At 50.9% G+C, this 21,605-nt stretch overlaps 1 protein-coding gene across 4 annotated transcripts in view; it reads left to right on the top strand.

Annotated features, from left to right (window-relative positions):
* Positions 1 to 18,789, top strand: part of PLXNA1 (plexin A1) — a 115,609-nt gene extending 96,820 nt beyond the window's left edge. For all 4 annotated transcript variants that reach the window (XM_038148800.1, XM_038148802.1, XM_038148803.1 and 1 more), the window contains exons 24-32: positions 2,056 to 2,202; positions 3,019 to 3,178; positions 3,713 to 3,816; positions 4,250 to 4,346; positions 5,011 to 5,201; positions 5,871 to 6,040; positions 7,718 to 7,930; positions 10,916 to 11,066; positions 14,467 to 18,789. In XM_038148800.1, the coding sequence (XP_038004728.1) occupies positions 2,056 to 2,202; positions 3,019 to 3,178; positions 3,713 to 3,816; positions 4,250 to 4,346; positions 5,011 to 5,201; positions 5,871 to 6,040; positions 7,718 to 7,930; positions 10,916 to 11,066; positions 14,467 to 14,562 (1,329 nt within the window). In that variant the 3' untranslated portion in view covers positions 14,563 to 18,789. The remainder of the gene's footprint in view (positions 1 to 2,055; positions 2,203 to 3,018; positions 3,179 to 3,712; positions 3,817 to 4,249; positions 4,347 to 5,010; positions 5,202 to 5,870; positions 6,041 to 7,717; positions 7,931 to 10,915; positions 11,067 to 14,466) is intronic.
* The last annotated feature ends 2,816 nt before the right edge of the window (positions 18,790 to 21,605 follow it).

Raw genomic sequence — 21,605 nt, 5'->3', positions numbered from 1 at the left:
TCCTCCAACTTGGCTCACATGGAGAGCCCCCAGAGCTCCCCAGCAGTGAGCAAACTGCATAAGGGCTGGCAGGGTGGGCACAGTCACATTTGGGGAACAGGCTGCCCTTCATTAACCTGAGGGACCGCCTGGCCACATCTCAGTGGTCTCCTTCTGTATTTCACCTGATGGAGTTCATCTCAGGTGAACTGCCCAGCACCCTGTTCATTTTGTTGGTCTCTGTCAAAGATGATCCCTAAACCATCCTCATCTGCATTGTCTCAGTGAGCTGTGACCCACAGCAGCACCTCGGCCCTGGTCTTCAAGAGCCAGTGGGGACAGTGCGGCTGGGAGTGAGGTGTTGCATTTTAGGGGTAGGACCCACACTAGGAACAGACAGAGAAGCCAGTGTAGGAAAGACTGAGCCCACCTCTCCTGGTATGAATCCCTAGAGGTGGGTGCAGAGCCGCAGATGTGGGGGTAGCAGCCATGCCTTACTGGAGAGGTGAAATCTCTGGGCTGAGACTGTAGCAGCCATGGCAGATGAAAGCAAGAGTCCTGCTCCAAGCCATCCTGTATCCATACCACTTCCACAGACCTGGAATTTTCACAAGGAGTTTTTGCAAGCAACCAAAAAAGGGAATTTAAGTCCTTCCACCAGAACCAGAGGGGTAGGCTTGAGGTGCCCTGGGACCCCTGGGCTCTCACCACTCTGCAGCCAGCCTCGCCTTGCAGGCAGCGGGTGTTTTGCAGCCTAGCACCCACTTGGGTCTCTCACTTTTCCAAGCTGACTTAATGAAGCCAAGTTTGCAAATGAAACATAATTTCAAAGACAGGCATGTTGTCGGAAGGTCTGGGGATGATGTATGCCTGTTCCTGCTCGTTAGCAGCTGTCTCTTTAATTACCGCAGATGCTAACGAGATGCTAACAGCATATGGTGACAGGGAGAGCAGCCGCACTTTGCACCAAAGTACAATTTATTTGTGAGGCGGCCGGGAGGGAGGGATGAGGGCTAGTGGGGTAGAATCTGCTGGGACTTCTCTCCAACCTCTCTGTTCCCTTTTTTCTCCCTTAGGGCTAATGCCTGTATCTGGAAGGGCTCATTGGGATGCAGCTCAGGGAACATGTTTGGGCCCTGGGTTATGAATGGGTGTCCACTCCCAGTCCTGCAATGTCAAATCCTGGCTACAGTCTGGTTGGTGCTTCCAGCCTTGGCAGGTCCTTTAGTGTTTCTGAATCCAGCATGCAGCATGTTTTAGGGGGAAGTGTCTGGTCCAGTTTCCCTTTCCCTTCCTCACATGTGTGAGATAGATGCTGACGTGGCTCTGTTTGGTAGCTAAAGCTGGCTCTGACTACAAGGCCTTGGCAGTGGAGATGTGTAGGTGGCAAATGGTTTAACTGCAGAAAAGGTTATTGCCTGGTCCCTTCCATCACCTGGAGACTCAGGGTAGGGCTGTCTGTGGATTGCTCCCTTGCTTTTCCTTTCCAGTGGGTCTGGCTGGCTGTGCCCAGCTGTCATTTGGAGGGACCTCCTTTTACCTTCTCTCATGTGAGACTGGGCTCCTGGCAGGTGTCAGAACTGCATCGTGGTATCTGGGCAAGAGCCCCCAGACTGTCCCACTGCAGTGTGCCTTTTCCAGTTCTCAGGTGCTTCTTTTGTCTGAAGCAGCTCAAAAGACAGGCTGTATCTCATACTCAAGGTCCCCAGATTCAATCTGCTCTTCAGTAGACCTGAATTTACCATTTTTAGCTCATCTTTGGCTTGCAGAATGATCAGAATTCACCCAGAAGTGTCTGCAAGCCCTGGGAATCTGAGGTTGATAGACAAACAACTTCCAGTGGGTTTGGAAGGAGAGAGTGAGTTCCTCCACAAGATGAATTTTACCATGGAACCCCCCTCCCCTCCCTTGCAGTCTTGAGCAAGGGATGACGACTTTTTGTAATGCCATGTGTGGGGATTGATGCTGCAGGGCCACGGGAGACTTCTGATATGTTGGTGGTTCTTGAAAGGCAAAGTTGGTGCCTGGCACCTTCTAACTCCTCTCTCTCCTCTCCTCCATCCCCCTGTCCCACAGGAATGTGCTGGGGAACCACTCTTCATGCTCTACTGTGCCATCAAGCAGCAGATGGAGAAGGGACCCATTGATGCCATCACAGGAGAGGCTCGCTACTCCCTCAGTGAGGACAAGCTCATCCGGCAGCAGATTGACTACAAAATGCTGGTTAGTGCAAGCAGAAGCCTCAGTGGCACTGGTGCTTGCTAGGACTGCCAGATCCTATTTAACAAGATCTTGGAGGCACACAAAATACTTTTAGAGAGAATTTTGTCTGTTGTTCTCTCCAGCATTCCTGCGGTGCCTCTCATCCTGTCTGAGTGGGGCCCATGTCAGACAAGGTCAGAAACAGGGCCTTTTCTTGGCAAGGTTTGCTCTTGCCATGGGCCCAAGGAAGCCAAACATGAACTGAATCCTGCTCCATATCTTTCCAAGCAAACCCCTGGCAATGGCAGGTTTGGGAGAGATGCTGTTGAGCTTGTGCTATATGGAGCAGCCCAAAGCTCACGTTCAGTGGGGATCAAAATTAGAGCTTTGGGAACACTGCAGGAGATGGAGAGATACTTCTCCTCTTTCTTCTGAGCCATGTCCTCTGTCCAGCTAAATGATGAGCCAGACCCTTGCCCTGGCTGAGCCTGCAGCTGGTTCTTCACCTGCAGCTCAGTCTCCACAGGGATGGTTTGGGAGGGGAGTGGGGTGTGCCTGGGCATTGCTTGTTCTCAACAGGCTTTGGCACACGGCAGGGTTTGCTGGCCCAAGATTCCTTCACTGACACTGTGCTTCCCTTCTGGGAATTGGAGGTTTGAGCGTGGCAGGGAGAGGTGGGGAAAGGGGAGCAGGAATGTGCCATGTGGCTACAACTCCACAGCAGCTCAGGAGGTGAGAAGACATGGCCTGTAGACAGCTGTAGCCTTGTGTCCTTGGACCTGCCTTTGCAGCCAGTGTGTCACAGCCTCTCACTCGACCCTTTCTGACCCTGTGCAGACCCTCAACTGTGTGAACCCTGAGAATGAGAATGCCCCAGAGATCCCTGTCAAGGTGCTGAACTGCGACACCATCACGCAGGTGAAGGAGAAGCTGCTGGATGCTGTCTACAAGGGCGTGCCCTATTCCCAGCGACCCAAAGCTGGGGACATGGACCTGGGTAAGAGAGAGGCTAAGCACTTCCCTGTGGAGAACAGGGATGTGACTAAAAGCAGAAATGCCAATAAATCTGTGCAGGGCAGGAAAATCAACATATCTTACAGAAGTACATTTATGCTTGTTCAGTCCACTTTTGGCATGCTGGTGGCACTGACTGACATGAGGGTGTGGATCCTGCCAGTGGAAGGGGTGGGGAGGAGAGCCCTCTTGGGTCTTCTGGGGGCTGAATTGCACACTTGAGGTGTCTTGAGATCCAAGGAGGCCAGCAATAGTTGAGAGCAGTATTAATAGTCCTGTTCTTAAAGGGGGGACAGGGGAATGGAGGGGAGCAAAGGTAACAGTCACTAGGGTCAAACTGATGCTGTCTTTTCCTGAGTACTTGGATTTGTCCAACACATTGATAGCCATCAGCCTGGGGCTCAGAGAGGGGTGGGAGGCCTCTTAAGTTGATGCCTTGGGACTGTGCTCTACCCTTGCCTTAGCTTTGTGCTCCCATTATTGACTAACCATGAGCCCTTCTCCCTCATGGGGACAGAGTGGCGGCAGGGCAGGATGGCCCGCATCATACTGCAGGATGAAGACGTCACCACGAAGATTGACAATGACTGGAAGAGGCTGAACACCCTGGCCCACTACCAGGTAAGGCTGTCCTTGATGGAGAACATGGAGCAGTCACCAGCTGCTTTGAGCTTGAGCATCTTTTCTCCCTCCTCAGCTTGGTCAGGGCCTGGGCTCAGCTCTCCAGGGCCATGGCCAGGAGGTCTGCAGTCACCTTCCTGCCTGCACCTCATGTTTGTGGTCCTTTTAAATGGGGTATTTCCAGGGTTCATAGAGGCTGTTTCCCACTCTGACCTTACTCTGCCACTCTCATGCTGAGCTTTCTGGTGTGTTCCTGTTCTGCCCCTTCCCCCACCTGCCACAGAGATATGTCAGCCTGCTTTGCTGGAGATGATGTCCCTGGGGTGGTGGCAGTGTCACTCCATCCCTCTGGGGCTGGTTTCTCCTCATGCTGGGGCTGTTCCCCTTGCGCCTCCCTGGTGTGGCAGCCTGCTCAGCCCATTTCTGCCCGCAGGTGACAGATGGCTCCTCGGTAGCCCTGGTGCCCAAGCAGAACTCAGCATACAACATCTCCAACTCCTCCACCTTCACCAAGTCCCTCAGCAGATATGGTGAGTGCACAAGGGCATCCTCCTCTGGGCTGGCTGGGGAGGTGGCATTGGGCTGGGCATGTGGACCAAGGCACAGAGCAAGTGACTAGAACTGTAACTCATGTGGACAAAGTCCTCCAAACTCCCAGCTCTCCTGCACGATGCTACTTATTCTAGTGTTGGAGAGGGAGCAGGTGCCCTCAGAGCCATTTTTCTTTGCACTGTGTTTGGCTCAGGGGAAAAAGGCAAATGTTAGATGGCTGCTGTTAAGGGATCCTTTCCATTTTATTCCCCTGAAATCTAATTAAAATAAGCACAGAGGCACTTAGCACTTAAAAGAGCAGAGTTAAAGACTCCCACGAATGTACTGGCAGGTGTACTTCAGCCTTGGTTTGGAAGGGAATAGTGTGATCAGCTCAATGTGGCAAGGAAGCATCTGTGATCCTGGCACTTGTGTGCTGGGAGCAGGACAGGCTCTGCAGAATTCCTTCCATGGTTGTCCTGGCCCCTGTACATCAGCCAGGCTTGCATGTGTCCTAGCAGGCTGTGAGGATGGTCACAGCAGAGCTCCCAGTTCATGGTGGCTGCAGAGGCTGAATCCCAAAGCTCCTGTGGAGGGAAGGGGGATGATGAGGCTGGTGGTGAGGCAGAAGTGGCAGGGTAGGAGCATCCCCTGTGCTTGCAGAGAGCATGCTGAGGACAGCCAGCAGCCCCGACAGCCTGCGCTCACGGACCCCCATGATCACCCCCGACCTGGAGAGCGGCACCAAGCTCTGGCACCTGGTGAAAAACCACGACCACATGGACCAGAGGGAGGGCGACCGGGGCAGCAAGATGGTCTCCGAGATCTACCTGACCCGTCTGTTGGCCACCAAGGTATGGCCCAGAGACCCAGAGCTGGTGCCTGGCTTTGGAAGTCTGGGTGGGGATGGTAGTGATTTGGGTTGTCCAAAAGTGGTAAACACTGCTCTTTTGTTAGCCTCCTGCTCTAGCACAGGAAGAGGTCCTCACCTGGTCTCTTTTCTGAGCTGGAGGTGAAGGGTTTGTGTGTTGAAACTATGGTGAATATCCCCTGAGTGGATTTTCCTGTTTGCTCTTTGCACCTTCTGGTGGTTTTACTATTCCATGTATCCTTGAGCAGCTGGTGGTCTGCAAAGCAGAGATTCCTTGGATAGGTACCTCTGGTGTTTGGGATAAAACTGCAGAACTGGTGATGTGGGAAGGGTGGTTACCCCAGGTATTTGGCACTGCAGCATGTTCCACTTCCCTCAGCACACACAACACTTTTTTGTTTTGTATGGTGTTTTTCTTTGTGTACTTTTAGCATGCCAGATCATACAGTGAAGGAGATACCTCATCACTGCAGTGTCTGTTTCCCAGTATAAACCACTGAGAACCAGCAGGGTTATACAGACTGTACTGTGCTGCTCCTTCAGGTGTAGGAATAGAAGTGAAATTGGTTAGAGGCTGATCGTTATTTAAAGACCCAACTCTCTGCTGGCCCAGGGTGTTGCTGAGCAGCCCTTTTCTCTTTCTTCTCCCCAGGGCACCCTGCAGAAATTTGTGGATGACCTGTTTGAGACCATCTTTAGCACAGCTCACCGTGGGAGTGCACTGCCCCTCGCCATCAAATACATGTTTGATTTCCTGGATGAACAAGCTGATAAGCATCAGATCAATGATTATGACGTCAGGCACACCTGGAAGAGTAACTGGTAATGGAGAAGGACAGTGGGCTGGGGTGTGGGCTAACAACATTACAGCTTCCAAGCCCTCCCACAGGGAGCAGAAATATGAACCTGGAAATGATCCAGGACAAGAGAGGCCCATATCTCTGTATTTCGGGTGTGGGTAAATCCCTAGCATGCCTTCCTTCGCAGAAAAAATCCCAGGAATGCAGTGCTCCCTCAGCCCTTCCCCAGATCTCAAGCACCACACTCCCCCTGATGGCTGCCGTCAGTCGCTGAGGGCTCTGTTCCCATCTCACCTTGGCCTCTCCATCCTCCGGGCTCCTTCAGGGATGCCAGCCCCAATTCTCATCTCTGCTGTCCTGAAGGTGTTTCCACACTCCTTGCTGTCACTCAGCCGTGCCCAAACAAAGTCAGCACAGCTCTGTGTACACATCCTCCCTGCCCTTGCCCGCAGAGCCAGCCCCTGCTCTGCTAATCGCTGGCTGAGCGCTGGGGCGGGGCAGCTTGTGACACCTGGGTGCCGCGCTGGGGCTCCGGCAGGTGTTGGCTCTTAGCCCCCTTTGGCATTTTTCATTTCTGCTGCCTCACTGATTTCATCTCTCTGATTTTACTGTGACTGGAGATGGGTACGTACGTTCCCCGTGTCTGGCATTTGTTAAATGGCAGCCAAATCGCTTCTGTGTAGTTCAGTAACTGTTTGCAATTAGCAGGGCAGGAAAAGAAACATTTTTAAATGGAGATGTGAGAGCGCGGAAGTGCTTGGAACTGATTTATAACTCAGCTTCCTATATTAAAAGAAGGAGTGAAAGGCAAGGGAGGAAAAAAGCCCCACTCTTCAGGGGCTGGGCACACAGGCTCTTGCATACTAATGCCTGTGCTTATCTCTGGGCGCTAATTCGACATGTGGAGCTAATTTCTCCAGGCCATTCCCTTCACAAATGAAATATGTACATGCACCCAGTACCCTCATTAGGAAAGTCCTGGGGAACAAAGTGTGTTTTGTTTAAGATAAAAGCATTCACTGAGTGTAGGTGCTGGGGGATGGCAGAATGAGGAGGATTTCTGATGGGGGAGGCTCTGAGGTGCTCCTAGGAGAGGAGAGGGGCAGCAGGATTGGGAAGTGGAGCCATGGAGGGTGGCATGTGTGTGTCAGTATGCAGCAAACAACCACTCGATGGCTCGCCAGGAGACCTGCTGTCTCTACAGCTGAGAGCTTTATTTCCAGCATCTGAGGCCACCTAAATTTTCCTCTGGTGTTAAATGCGCTAATGAGTCCCTTGAGGAGTCCAGCTAACTCCCTCCTCTGCCACGGGAGATGTGTGAAATGCTACACAGCGCCTTCAAAAGGATTATTAATGTCAGAGAAAGGGACCATGTCTGGTTTCACCCACGGGCTCAGCAAGGTCTCTTCAGTGAGAGTGGATCTTTGGAGAAACCACAGATCTGCACTGCCCTGGTTTGCCTTTGGGGATGTAGGCAGTGCTGAGGAATTTCTTCATGGAGAACTGCAGCCTTTTTGGGGTGGGCAGGGGAGAACGGCCATTTACCCAGGGTGTTCGCATCCCTGGAATGATGGAAAAAGCAACCTGCCCAATTCTGGGTCATGGGAAGCTCCTTCTCCACAACTGGAGGTGCATGTATATGCCAGCTGCCCTGCAGGGTGTGGTTCAGGTGCTGACTCATATTTCCTTCATCCCTCAGTCTACCTCTACGTTTTTGGGTGAATGTGATTAAGAACCCCCAGTTTGTGTTCGACATTCACAAGAACAGTATTACTGATGCCTGCCTATCCGTGGTGGCTCAGACATTCATGGACTCCTGCTCGACCTCTGAGCACAAGCTAGGAAAGGACTCTCCCTCCAACAAACTACTGTATGCCAAGGACATCCCCAACTACAAGAGCTGGGTAGAAAGGTGAGTAAACTTGGCAATAGCTCCTTGCTTCTCCTGGGGGACTTGCAGTGGATGCTCATGGATGTGGGGATGTGGGTTGTTGGGAGGGCTCCTCTTGGCAGCTGATTGAAGTAGGATTGTACTAATGCTCGCAGAAGGTGGTCCTCTGGTTTGGGGGATGATGCTTCCTCATGATTGTCTCCTGGAATGAGTTTACAATGACTGTTTTAAAGAACTGTTTATGACTTGCTTAAGGGGTGCTAAAAGCAACCTCCACTATTAGGTTGTCTGGTGTGTTCTGTTGTAAAAACTTGGTCTGTACTAGGGAATTACTAACACCTCACTTGATTGCTTTTGAAGAGCAGTGAGAACTCAGCCTTGGACTAGAGAAGTGCTTTTTTTGTATCACAACAATACATGCAGGTTTTGCTGAAATGCTTGAAAATTATCATTTCCCAGTGCTCAGGCTGCAGTCTCTGTACTGAGGAGCAGGGAGGGGAGCAGGTCCCCTGACACCTTCCAACACCCTCCACCTTCCCTGTTAGCTGAAGAGAGATGTCCCTCTGTCCTGCTGAATTAATGTAGTGTTAAAGGTCCAGGGTTTGAATGAGACTGATTGCAAATTGATGCACTCAGGCATAACGCTGTGTTTAGCTTTATCCTTTTGGGAGAGAAACCTAGGAGATGTCCTCCAAAGCCCTCCAAATAGAGCTACGGTTAAAACGTTGCCATCTTGGGAAATGGAACTTCATGAAACTTAAAAAATGGCAGATTTCAGGTTCCTGTTGCAGCTTTTCCTTGGTGATGTGCTGGGCTAAAGATGATGCTTTTTTCTTAACTCAGGGCCCTTTTTCAGCATCTTGACCAAATACAGAATAAACTAAATGAAGGATGTCCAGACAACAGTAATGTCATATTCTCTGGTTTGTAAGGGTGGAACTTTGTAGCCTAAATCATCCTTGGGTACTCACTTGTACACAGATATTTTTGTTGCACCATTGGCATGCTTGCTGTTTCACAGGCAAGTACAAAGACAAGTGTCTTCCCTCGAGGAAGGTAGGGCTTGGAATCAGAAGGAAAGGTGCCCCTGAAATATGCCTGAGATGAGAGACGAGCTGCATTGTAATAGGAGGAAGTTCTTTGCATGGGGCTGGATGGGGCTTTGGAGTGGGGTCCCACAGGAACATCACAAGCTTCATAAGGTGAATTTCTCTGACCTTGCCATCTCTATGACAAAAAATATTCAGCTCTGCGTATGTGCCTGGAAGAAAAAAGGTATAAAACCATTTCAGAGTTAAACATTGGTCTAGACATTCTGCGTCCCTGGGGAGGAGGTGGGAGATCTCAGTGGTGACTGATGTTCCTGCCATTGCTTACCTTTGGTATGGTCCCAGGGGCAGATGAGCTGGGGGCAGAGATGTCCTGTGCAGGGGGTGACTATGTCTACTGCTGTTCCTCTACTGCAGGGATTTATGGCACAATCAGCATTTCTGGCTTTTGGCACAGTTATAGTCACTAGCTTTGCAGAGGAGGGATGGGAGTGGTGCGGGGGTGGCTGAGTGGGACTGCCAGTCCCAACAGAAGGTCTGTCTGCTGCTGTGGCTCAGGCACCAGCTGAAAAAGGGACATCCTGCCAATCTGAGGCAGGAATAGCACAGGGAAGGGCTTAGGAAGAGGGAAACCTGGAGAAACCCAAGGAGACTACTGCTGGGGTCAGAGGTGTCCTCTGGAAATGGATGGTGTGACTGGAATCTTGTTCCATGTGAGCCATGCGCACTTGTATTGAAAAATGATGCTTTCTTCCCATCCCATATGTCATGATAACACCTGGAGCGTGAAACTGCTGCTTTGGGAGATGTCACTCTGGGGTGTGAGATCTCTCTAAGGGTGTAGGAGATGCCTGGTTTAGTCAGAGGTCCTCACCTCAGACCACTGCTCTCCTGGCAGTATCCAGAAATTCTCTTGCATCATTTTCTGGGTATGAATGAGCCTCTTTGTAAAAACTGCCCAAGTAGTTTATCACTAGTTGAGTTCAGTGCAGTGGGATGGAGTGGATCCTCATACTCATCTTCTCAAGTGGTCTTGCTGCCATCTGCTCCTATCCAAGTGCTTCAGCAGTGCTCCATCTCAGCATTCAGCTAAGAGATGCTAATAATTGCACCAGAAACTTTACCAAGTGGGGAGTCATGAGGAGCAGAGCAAACCTGAGAGAGGCTGGCACTCTGTATTTCCAGGTGGAAATGCTGGTAATACCCTCCCACAGCAAACAAGCTCTGGCTGCTCCCAGGGAGCAGTATCTTTTAAAATGAGGCCTGTGGACACAACCCTGGTTTCCAAAAGTCCTCAGTAGCCAGTCCACTGGTATGTCTGCTTGGTGTAACTCTCCTGCTGTAATGGGATGCTGCAGCTTTGTCCTCTCAGGGTTGTGATCAACATCCTGTTGGATATTCTGTTTTTCCACTACCACAGCACATGCATCGCTGCAGGGGCAGGATGTCACCTTGTCATGTGTTCACAACCCAAGTATTTAATTGCATTTAATTGAATGCAAAGAAGCATGGTTGGCTCTAGGAACATGGTGACCTTAGGAGACTGGTAGCAGAACCTTGTGTGTTACTGCAGGTGTGGAGGGTCCTGGTGCATATAGTTTGGTGGCAAAACATGGCGATGGGATGGGATGGGAAGAACAAAAAATATGTGGTTTAGGAGAGGGTGGAAAATCCCTTAGTGCAACATCTCTTGGCTTTCCAGCATGGTGAGCAGAATTGGACTGAGCTGGGTGCTGCTCCATCAGGACCACATTCTTAACAGTGCTGACTGCTCTGTGGAGTGCTCAGAGACCTCTTAGTGAGTAGTGCTAAAATGGGTGATTGTATGTCACTGCTTGGAGTAAAGGTGCTCTTCACTTGCCTTTCCAGTGGCTGTTCTCTGTGACCATTGTGGTGGGGACCCATCCCTTCCTGCCTGTCCCTGTTTCTGACCCGCTCCTCTGTTCCTCCCTGGCAGATATTATGCAGATATAGCTAAAATGCCAGCCATCAGTGACCAGGACATGAGCGCGTACCTGGCGGAGCAGTCACGGTTACACCTCAGCCAGTTCAACAGCATGAGTGCCCTGCACGAGATCTACTCCTACATCACCAAGTACAAGGATGAGGTAAGATGTGGTGAGGCAGAGTCAGGCCTGAGCTGCCACTTGGGTCCTTTTGTCCTTGTTTCTGCAGTTCTCTGCGTTTTCCTATGGAAAAACACACCTTAAAATGTGGAATAGTAACATATTCCATGTCTGTGCTTGGGCTGCTGGAGAAGGAAAGGCTTGGGAGGCATGAAGCCAGGGGCTGGAGTGGGCAGTACTCATTCCTCATATTTTCTGCAGTGAGTAATGTGGGAAACACCTATTTTTCTACACATTTTGCACATGAACTCCATGAGGCTGCAGAGTTCCCAGCATTATCTCAGCGTGCTTCCCCTATCCACTGCCACCAATCCTGCACTGTGGTGGTACCAGTGCTGTAGAACTGTACAGATGGTGTTGGGCTCCTCTCCCCAGGGATCTTAGAGGATGTGGTGGTCTCTCCAGTGCTTGTTTTGTGAATGTCAGTAAGGATGGTTAAGAACTCCTCTGTTGTAATTTATACAAATTAATTTCTCAAAACTCTGCTCAAATCCACAGCCTACATCTTATTAAAGCAATAAAATATGTAACTACAGTAAAATATAAGCCTATCCACAGAGCATGATAGTACAGGTTTTATTGTCCCAATAAAGGGGTTGATGGCTATATTTGAATGGTGGCTAATTTAGGTGACAGAGTGCCAGAACATCTTCCCATTCAGAGCCAGGAGAGGAAACGGGGTGCCTATTGTACCACGCAGCAATCCAAAGAGGCTTCTCCCAGTGCCTCTTTGAGGTGTGGATTTAAGGGGTCCAAGGGGAAGTCGTAGCAGACCTGGCTCCTGGGTTTAAGGTCAGCACCGAGGTCATGGTGGCCAATATCCTATGGAACTCAGTGCTTTACAGGAGGGAAGAGGAGATCCTGGCTTTCCTGGTTCTTGGGAAGATGCTCTGTGGTGGTCACTATGCAGCTGGTGGCCAGGTACTGATGACCATGCTGGTGGGACTTCTATGCCAGTCCTTAGATGATTTTGGATGACACATCCCAGAGGCCCCAGTTGCTCTGGGTAATGGGCTGGTCATGAAGGGGTTCTGGGGTTTTACAGTTTGCACACAGTTCTGTGACTACCATGAGAGTGAAAGTGGAGAAGTCTGGAAGATCTAGATTTGCTGTGGTCCAGCTATCATCCCTGAGACATCATCCAGTGCTCACTTCCTCCAGGCTAAAAGTCCCACAATCTTAAAATAAATCCTCCAAGTCCTGGGCAAGAGCATGGAGGGGACCATGTGAGATGAACCCATGGCATTAATGAGCTGCTCTTTAGGGGCACAGGTCCTCTTCTTGCCTGCCAACAGCAGCCCAACATCTGTTGAGTGTCTTGCTGTTGCCTGCTCTCTGAGCATCACAAGTGTGTTCACAGCTCTCAGGAACTTCTTTTATTATTTGTAATGGGATTAATAAATCGCAGCTGTTCCCTTTGTTTGTTTTCATCATTAAGCACAATTATATGCAGCCCGATTGCACCCTCTTTGATGCAAAATGGGAGAGAATAATTTTTCCTGTTGTTCAGTGCAATAATATGCTGTCATTGGCTGTGAATGAAAATCATAATTAATTTTCATTTGGGTACTTGCATCTTGGTAATCAGTGGTCCTGGCTCCTTACAGCAGGTGACAAACCTGGGTGTCTCTACACTCAGCAGAGGTTTCCTTTGACTGCATTGTTTCCATAAGGCTGAGATGAGAGAGAGGAGTAAAGAAATGCATGGGCAGTTTGGGAATCATTTGGCACCTCAGCATTCCAGGATATACCACTGTCTGTTTGGGAGAGGCAGAGGGGGCAGGTAGGGGGAATAGGCTTCCCTTCACTTCTCTGACCAGTCTCATTTGGTTCCAGCTCAGGCACCTTTCAGGCATGTGGGATTTTGATTTCTGTGTGTCACTACAGGTATTTTACTCTGAGAACATCTGTGGAGATGGATGGGGAGGGAAGGGTTCCCAGCAGCCAGTTTGTGGCAGAATCTATGAGTTCTTCCCAGTCCAGCTGCTGCCCTGGGATGTTGCTGCCAGGGGAGGTAAATCAGATGTGTCCAGCTGATGCTGGTGATTTTCCCCCTCCTCGGGAGCTGACACCAGTGCCCAGATGTAGCTTTCCCTTCTCTTTAGGGATGAGACTCTCCATCAGGCATCTCTTACTGCCCCAGGAGACAGGGGCCAGCCTGGTCCTGCCCCAAAACAGCCTGGGGGAGACCCAGTCTCTTGGTGGCCAGAGGCTGGTTGTGGCAGTGTGGTGGATGCTCCTCAGTGTGCTCTGCCTGCCTCTCAACAACTCGCCAGCGCTGCAGCAGCTCTTAATCAAAGGGAGCTGATTCCCCATTAAGAAGTTACCTGTAGGGCTCCTGATGGACTTTGCCTGCCTCCTAGTAAGTCTATTAATTATACAACAGTTGGTTTCCAATTATGCAGCCAATGAAATGGTTAATCAAGTCCCCTTTGACGGATGCCTTGATATATAATTGCAAAAAATTTGCTCTCTCAACTAGCTCACCCGAGGAGATGAGATTTCTGTCAGGTTTGTTTTTTTAAATCAGCTTTTCTGCTCTGCTGGCATGATGTTACTGAGACGAGACTCCTGGCTGCTGGGAGGGCAATTGCCCCTTTGTTTTACACTTTGTTACTCCCTTTTCCCTACTCTGAGTCTCATCCTCTACGTTCCTGCTGCTGCTAGCCCTTCCCCAGCCCTGGGGGCATGGTTACATCTAGCCCAGGGCAGGGCACTGTCCCTCCAGCTTGCAGTCTGTCATCCTTATCAGCATCTTGTTTAGAGAAAGGATTTCAAGAGAGGAAAGTCATTCTCAGGAGTCTGTGGGTGCACCCCTTGAACAGGACTGGGGGATCACAGGCTTTGCTGGTGCATCTGTCTGAGGTCCCCTCCCAGCACCCCACTGTCCCCCAGCTGGGATGAAATGAGACAGGCTTTAACACTGGTGGCAGCTGAAGCCCTGTGGATTTGGTGTTTTGTGCATGTGGAACCAGTTCATGGTTTGATTGTGGTCTCTGAAACACATCCCCTGCTTCCCTGTGGCGTTACAGGATTGTTGGAGTCACAGACGTGGTGGGAAGGCGTCGTTGGCTTGGATTTGGGGTTCACCCTCTGTTGGTGTTTTCATTTCTCACGTACAAGTTGGCTTCTCATTAGTGTCAGGCAAGTCCCTGGTGTCACTACAGACCCTTTCGGAGTCCAGTGGGCTCGATTTGTGGACGGCACCACTCACAGTGGTGTCTTTTACCTTGCACTTCCTTTGGCCCTGTTGGGGCACAAGAACACTTCCCACGGGGCCACATCCCCATGTCCTGATGCCATCAAAGAGCCAGCGGGCCACAGGGAGCCGCTTTGGGTAGGAGGGCACCTCCTCACCGACTCTCCTCCCCTGTCTCCCCAGATTTTAGCTGCGTTGGAGAAGGATGAGCAGGCCCGGAGGCAGCGACTGCGGAGTAAGCTGGAGCAGGCGATCGACACAATGGCCTTAAGCAGCTGAGAAGGCGGCGGCGGCGCCAGCGTCCGGCAGCGGGGCGGCAGGACGGACGGACGGACGGATGGACAGAGGGAGGGAGGGAGGAAGGACCGGCCAGCGGCAGCCGCGGGCACAAGACTTTGGGGCTGGGAGCGGCCGGGCCCGCGGGAGCCGCCCGCTCCCCACGGACACACCGAGAGACCTCGCGCTTTAGCGGAACGAACACAAACCCCGAGGAGAGCAGCAGCGCCGATGGAGCTCCCTGAGCCACAGAGAGCCCCAGGCCCATGGGAGGCAGCAGGGACCTTGCAGAGAGGCCGTGCTGGCGGAGGAGAAGGGGGTCCGGCCCCACCGACCTGCTGGGCACCCCTTGCCTGGGCAGAGCCCCTGAGCCCACATGGGAGGAGGGCCGGGACCGCGGGGCTTCTAGGAAGGCGTTTGGATGTTGTTGTTACTTTGGTGAAGGGAGGGTGGGTGGGCTCCTATTTTTACTGTACTTGACTTGCTCTCCCTTCCTTCCCCCCAGCTGTCCACCCCCTCTCCTCCTCCTCCTCTCTCTTTTTCTGTCTCTGCCCCCTTCTCTCTCTCTCTCTGGCCTTCTGCCACTAGTGTTAACTGCTATATTTGCACAATTTACACGAGACAAACAAAATTTTTAATTTAAAGGGAAAAAATTATAACTAAAAATGGGAGGGGAAAAAATATTCTGAATTTTTTGCAACAAACTAACAAAAATGATTTTACGAGATAAGCTAAAGGACTGATGCTGGGGAGATTTGGGGTTGGGGCTTTAGGGGTGGGCAGGAAAGGGAGCTTTGATATTTCTAAAATATGTCCTGTGCCATGTTTTATTTGAATGTTGTTTAGTGCGAAAAAAAAAAAAATTGAAGCAAAAAAAGTTGGGAGTTTTGTTAGCTGGATAGATGCTGTTATTTTAATGCTGCTGAGTGGTTCTGGAGGTCAAAATCAGAGAGGAAGGGAGATCCCAAGGCTGGTTTTAATTTTCCTGGGTGGTTGCTGAGGGATGGTTGGTGTTTTGTTGAGCTTGTCCTTGTTTTCCCAGTTTGCTGGCCGTGGGGTGGTCTGGGCAGTGCTCCTGCTCCTGCCTGGCCTGGGATGAGGTGGGGTGGAGGATGGTTGTGGGGCCTTGGGGGCTGTCAGGAGGGTTGATGGAGAGCCAGCCTGGCTTCTTGTGTCAGATTCTTTGGCACTGGAGCCACCTTAACAAAGCCCCTTTACATTTATTTTTCCCCATCATCTTTTTGTGCTGATGCAGGGGAAGAGACCAGATCCCCAGTGAAAGGGGAGGCAGCTCCTCTGCACTCCTGGCTGGGATGTCCCCTGGCAAACCCCACTGGGTTCCCAGCCCATGCAGGGACTGGGATTCTGGCTGCCATGGGGCTGTCACCTGCTCTTCCACCTGGGGAGCCCAAACGTGTGCAGGACCTTCCGCCCAAGACTGACCTTCCTTTCTCTGTCTTTTCCTTCTTTCTCCCCCTTTCTCCTCTTGCTGTCACCCCATCTCCCCTCCGCTGCCTCTGCCCTGACAGGGCTTCGCTGGAGACCCGAGGTCTCTCCCTCAGCTTCCCCCTTGGAAATGTCAGTTCCTTGTGGGTTTGTGCTTTCCAGAGATGAAAAGGTGCTGAATGCTGCCCCAAATGGCAGCAGGTGACCAAAAACTTCCAAAAAAAAAAAAAGAGCAAAACCCTTTCCTTTTCTGTACTGAGAGCTCCTGTCACTGCCCAGGCCACAGCACATGGGGCCACACTCTGCCAGGAGCGGATGGCTGTCGAAATCCAAGTGGAGAGAAGCCCAGCTGATTTCTGTCCATTCCCTTAAATTGCAAGTTAAGGGGGGGAGAGGGAGAAATAATGAAGTTTTTAATTAAAAAAAAATAATAAAAGTGTGTATATATATATATGTGGTTACAATCTAATTCTCGTGCCCCAGTGGGGTGCTGTATAGTTAACTGAAGGAGAATTGAACCAATATAAAAATGAGATGAATTTACACAGCCAGTTAAAACAAAACAAACAACCACTGGAAAAAAAAATTAAAAAAGGATACCAAATGGTGTGGAAGGAACTTCCAAGCCTTTCTCACCATGCAGAACAACCGTTTGAAGTCTGCACATCTCTCATTATGTTGTAATTTTGTTTGGTTTTGTTTTGTTTTAATAAGGAGGGAAAGGAGAGAAGTTACTGATTAAAAAAAAAAAAGAAAAAAAAAAGACAACAAAAGAATCCAACCACAACAGCAAAACTGTTTGAAAAAGAATTTATAATTGTTTCCCAAACCTACGAACCCTGAGCTGTCGCTGGATTTCTGAGAGCTGTGGGCTGTTGCATGACTGTGCTAGATTTTAGTCTGAGTTGATCTTTTTAAGAAACAGAAGAAAAAAACCCATAAAACAAAGAAACTGCGAGTATTGAATATTAGAGGTTTGTTTAGACCTGTTACCTATTTTTTTTAATTTGAAATTAATTTGCCACTTTCTCGTCCAAAAGAAAAAAAAACCAAGAAACAGCAAAAAGAAAGACTTTAGAGGTTCACATCTCAAATGTGGTACTTGGAGAGCCTTAAAGGACAGCTGTGTGCCCTGTGCTGGGGCCACTGCTGGCTGCCAGCATCTCTCTGGGTGCTCTGGTGGAACAGAACCCTCCAGGGGTCCCTTTATAGAATTCACTGCTGCTGTGGTGGGGTGGAGGGGTGCCTGCAGCTCCCTTTGGTGCAAAACTTCTTCCTTGTGGCATTGCTGGCTCCGTGGTGCTGGTGGAGGTCCTGGAAATGGCCCGGAGGATGGCGGCAATGCATCGGTGATCACTGCGGAGTGATGGAAGGGGAGCGATGGCTCTGGGGTCTCTGTCCAGGACTGGAGTGGGTTCTGCCTGTTGCAGTGGTAAGAGTGTCTTGGGGAGCTTCGGTTGCTGTTGCAAGCACGTGGGTTTTGTGGTGGTTGAGAGGGGATGGAGATGTGTTTCCAAGAACACCTCCCTGAAAATTTCTCTGTTGACGCAGAGGGCTGGAAGCACTGTTGATTGCTGAGGTCTGTTAGCTGTAGCTTTCCCAGCACCAATGCTGTGGGTGCTCCCTCAGCCAGCCTGGAGGGACAGATGAGGTTTTTGGCCATGGTGGGTCTGAGATGGATTTGGGCAGCAGAGAGGCTCCTGGGGAGGTCATGCTGGGCTGGCTGGCAGTGCCATGGTGTGGCTCTGCTTTCTGGGCTCCCCTTGTGCTGTGACCTGGCTCTTCCAGCCCCCTGGTGATGCTGACTGCCTGTAGTGTGATCCTTGGGATGAGTTCCCGTTGGCTTCCTCCTGGAGAGCTTTGGGGTGTTTGTGGTTTGCTCCACTGAAGGGTACCCCAGCATCTCCCCACTGCTTGGGGGTCCCCTTGCTGCCCCTAACAGAGGGTGCTGGTCAGTGAGGTGGGCACTGTGGTGCTGCCCGCAGCCTCTGGCGCTTCTTGGTGCTACCTTTGCCTTTCGCATGATGCCCAGCGTCCTTAATTGTGCCAGGCAGCTGCCCACCCTCCCTTGACCGGCCTGGTGGGGTCAGAACTGGCCCTGTCAGACCCTGCCTCGGAAGGGGGAAAGGTGTGGAGAAGCTGGGAAGCATCCACAAGACTCCTCTTCCTGCTGGCGTAGCCCGTGCCCCAGAGTGGGGTGAAATGGAGAAGCACTCCTTGTTGTGAGCCTGCATTTCTGGGCACTCCTGCTCTGGCCCCCCACCAGAAGCAGCTGGACCATGCAGGTTGATCCCGCACCACTGCAAGCAAGGGGGTCCCTCCCTGCTCTCGTTGCCTTTCGCTTCAGTTTGGGCTTAAAAAATGTGCAGTGCAGCCTGGTAGTGTCTCCCCTAGCAGGAGCCCCATGTCACGCCCAGGGCTGGCCCCAGCCTGGGGACTGGGAGCAGGGGATGGGTAGGGGGACCCCCGCAGGCTCACCCGCTCCCCACCAAAGCGCACAACAAGCTGTCCTTTAAGGAAGCAGGGGGAACCCTAAGGCGGACCCGGCGAGAGGCAGAGAATTCTCATAGTTTTAGAAAATTAAATGGGGAAAAAAAGAATCACACTCCGGAGTCCTGATTCCCTTTCTGTGATTGTTTCAGACTTGAAGCAACAGGCCAGCGTGGCTGGTCAAGCGCCCTTTGATCGTGTAAATATCCTGCTATTTCCTATTTTAATGTTCTTCAGATTTAGTACTTGTAAATAAACACATGCATCAAGGAGAGATTAAACATTTTTGCTAAAGCTGGTGTTTTGCCTGTGTTTTTGGGGGCAATGTGGGTGCATGGAGCAGGCAGCTTTGGGAGCAGTGGGCAAATCCGTGGCCGTGCCGGGGGGATGTGATGCAAAATAGCATCACCATGTGCCAGCAATGCAGTGCATGTGTGGGTGTGGGGGTCCTGAGGTGTGGTTGTTAACACCCACCAAAGGAGCTCCAGACGCTCACAGGTGGATTTAGGTGGCTCCCCCATCAGCCCCTTTCCTGGGTGGCTCGTGTTAAACTGCTTTAAACCGTTTGATTTTACTCGTCACCTTTCAAACCGCTCAGAGCTGCTGATCAGACACAGAAGCAGCTGAACCTGCCACGCTGCGAGCACAGATGTAGATACCTACCTGACTCTTCTGCCACTCACTGGGGTCCACAGGAACTGACCAGAGCTGGGGCAGCTTCACTTCTACCTCTCGGACATCCTGGCCCGTCCTCCCATGGGACATGATGGGGTGACAGCACACGTGCTTGGGAGGAAGTACACGGTGCTGAGGTGATGCTGCAGCCGTGTCTCTGCAGGCTCTGCACACTGCATGGGCATCTTCTTTTCCAGCTCCTGATCTTTTCTAGCTCCTGATCCTTTAAAGCTGTGTCATCCTGTAGCGCTGAGTACTTCCAAGCTGCATTGTAATCTCTGCAGGGTCCCAAAGTGAAGCAGCAGGAGAGGAAGCCCGGGGCAGCAGCTGGTCACCTCAGCACCCTCCTCACAGGGGACCTTCCTCAGTGAGGTCGGTGGCTGTGGCAGGTGTGGGGAGACATTCCTAGAGAGGAGGGGGTGAATCCCTGGGGTGTGGGGTCAGGGCCAAGACTCCTCAGCAGGACCCCAGCGCATAGATCAAAGTCACACAAATTAGGCTGCTTTTTTGTTTTTTATTGTTTCCTTTGCCTCTTCCTGCCCTGGGGCCAATCTTCTGAGGGATTGGGCTGGCGGGGCTGATTGTACTGTGGATGCTGAATACATATTTTCTCTGCATTTAGTGTGTGTATAAACTGGATGTTTTTCATGTTTTCTCTTGCAGTTTTCCTATTCTCCAGCAAGAACATCATCAGCAGGTATTAAACATCCACTATATTTGCCACAGCGTCAATAAAAGAACGATTGTTTTGATCTTGTTTTCCTATCTTAAAAAAATAAAGTTTTCTTTTACCAGCCTTTCGAATGCTTAAGAAAATCGCATTTTAACTGCATTTTGATGAGGTTTCTGGGAGGATTTAATTGAGGGCAGTGGCAAAAAGACCCTCATCTTCCCCAGTTTTGTGCTGCACCAAACACCACCCTCATGGCCATGTGGGAGCTGGTGGCAGCTGAGCATCAAACAGGTGAGCACTGTGGTGGGTACAGAAACTATTTAAATAAATTGCCAATCCAACATATAAAGTATCTTTCATTGCTTTTTTCAAGGCATAGAGATGAGGATCTCTCCCTGAAGAGACCTTGCTGCACCTTGGTGCTTTACTCTGAGCCTTTGCAAGCAGGATTTTTATTTTTAAAAATGTTCTATTATTTTACCAGGGAACAAAAAACTTTAAAACCTCCTGGTTGACCTAATAAATAAATAAATATCTAGTGTTTCACCATCACCAGGGTTTTCTTCAATACAAATTGCACCAGTTTTCCCAAGGAGTAAGAGCTTCTGGCAGGAAGCCAGGGCCTCCAACGACAGCTACAAATGTCTTTGTTTGCCTCCTCAGTCCTAGTGCAGAGCTAACCAGAAAAAGATTATCATGGCCTGCAAATGATTGTGTAATCCACAAATGCACTTTATTTGATTAAATGATAAGATGTGAACCTTCCAGCAATAGCATACGCCGCTGCCGCCTGGGATGGCGCTAATCCAGCAAATCTGCAGCAGCCTCCGTGTGGCTGGAGCTGGCTGGGCTTTGGAGGTGGAGGCAGCCCTCCCTGTGACCCCCCCGGCTGACCTGGGGCTCTTGGAAACCCCCTTGCCATCATCTCATCCAAACCTGGGCTCCAGGTGAGTGGCACATCCCAGGGCACCTGTGTGGGGTCTGACGATCTCATCTTGGGCTCTTTGTACAAAAACTTCTATCCCCTCACCAGCGCTGTGGTTTTGTACTTTCCCTGGGCACCTCCTTTCCTCCTGCTCTGGGAACTGATGCTGTCCTGCCTTTGGGTCTCTGTATAATCCTTTGCTTGTCTTACACATGCAGTGAGGGCCAGGACATGCAGATGGTAGCTCTGCTCCTGCAGACCTGCATGCTCAGTGCCACGTGTCACCTCGGCTGTGGTGGGTGAGCGACATGGGGACCCACAGCCTGCAGCACAGGGAAGCATTCATCTCCCTAGGCACAGTCATGGACAGCTGCATGCTGGTGGTGCCAGTGTCAGTCATCAGTAAGGCTCCTCCTGCCTTTTATGAGCTTTGCTCCAGAATGAAATGAGTGCTTGGCTTGGGGGTTCAACACCTCTGACCGGTCACTGATGTCCCCCAGTGTGTGTTTGCTTCTGGTGTCACTGCTGGTGTGCTCAGAAACCCAGAGTCATTAAAATGACTATAGATGCATCCTCTTCTTCAGGTTTAGCTAAAGGTCAGCAGGAACAGCTCCCTTGCCCACCATCCCCAAATTCCAGCAGTGGCTACCTGCACCTTCCCTTCCTCTTCTGCACCATCACCCTGGGCAGTCCTGGTCCTTATGCTGCTGCTCCATGGCCCAGAGACCCACAAATGAAGGGAGCAATTAGCTGGGCTAATTAGGCTGTCCCTCATTGCCCCCTGAGCTCTGTAATCCTACAGGAAAGGGATCTGGCCCATCTTCAGGGGAATATGGG

Source organism: Motacilla alba, chromosome 12 (genome assembly GCF_015832195.1).
Source record: "Motacilla alba alba isolate MOTALB_02 chromosome 12, Motacilla_alba_V1.0_pri, whole genome shotgun sequence".
Classification (NCBI taxonomy): domain Eukaryota; kingdom Metazoa; phylum Chordata; class Aves; order Passeriformes; family Motacillidae; genus Motacilla; species Motacilla alba.
This window is presented reverse-complemented; position numbering and strand designations above follow the sequence as displayed.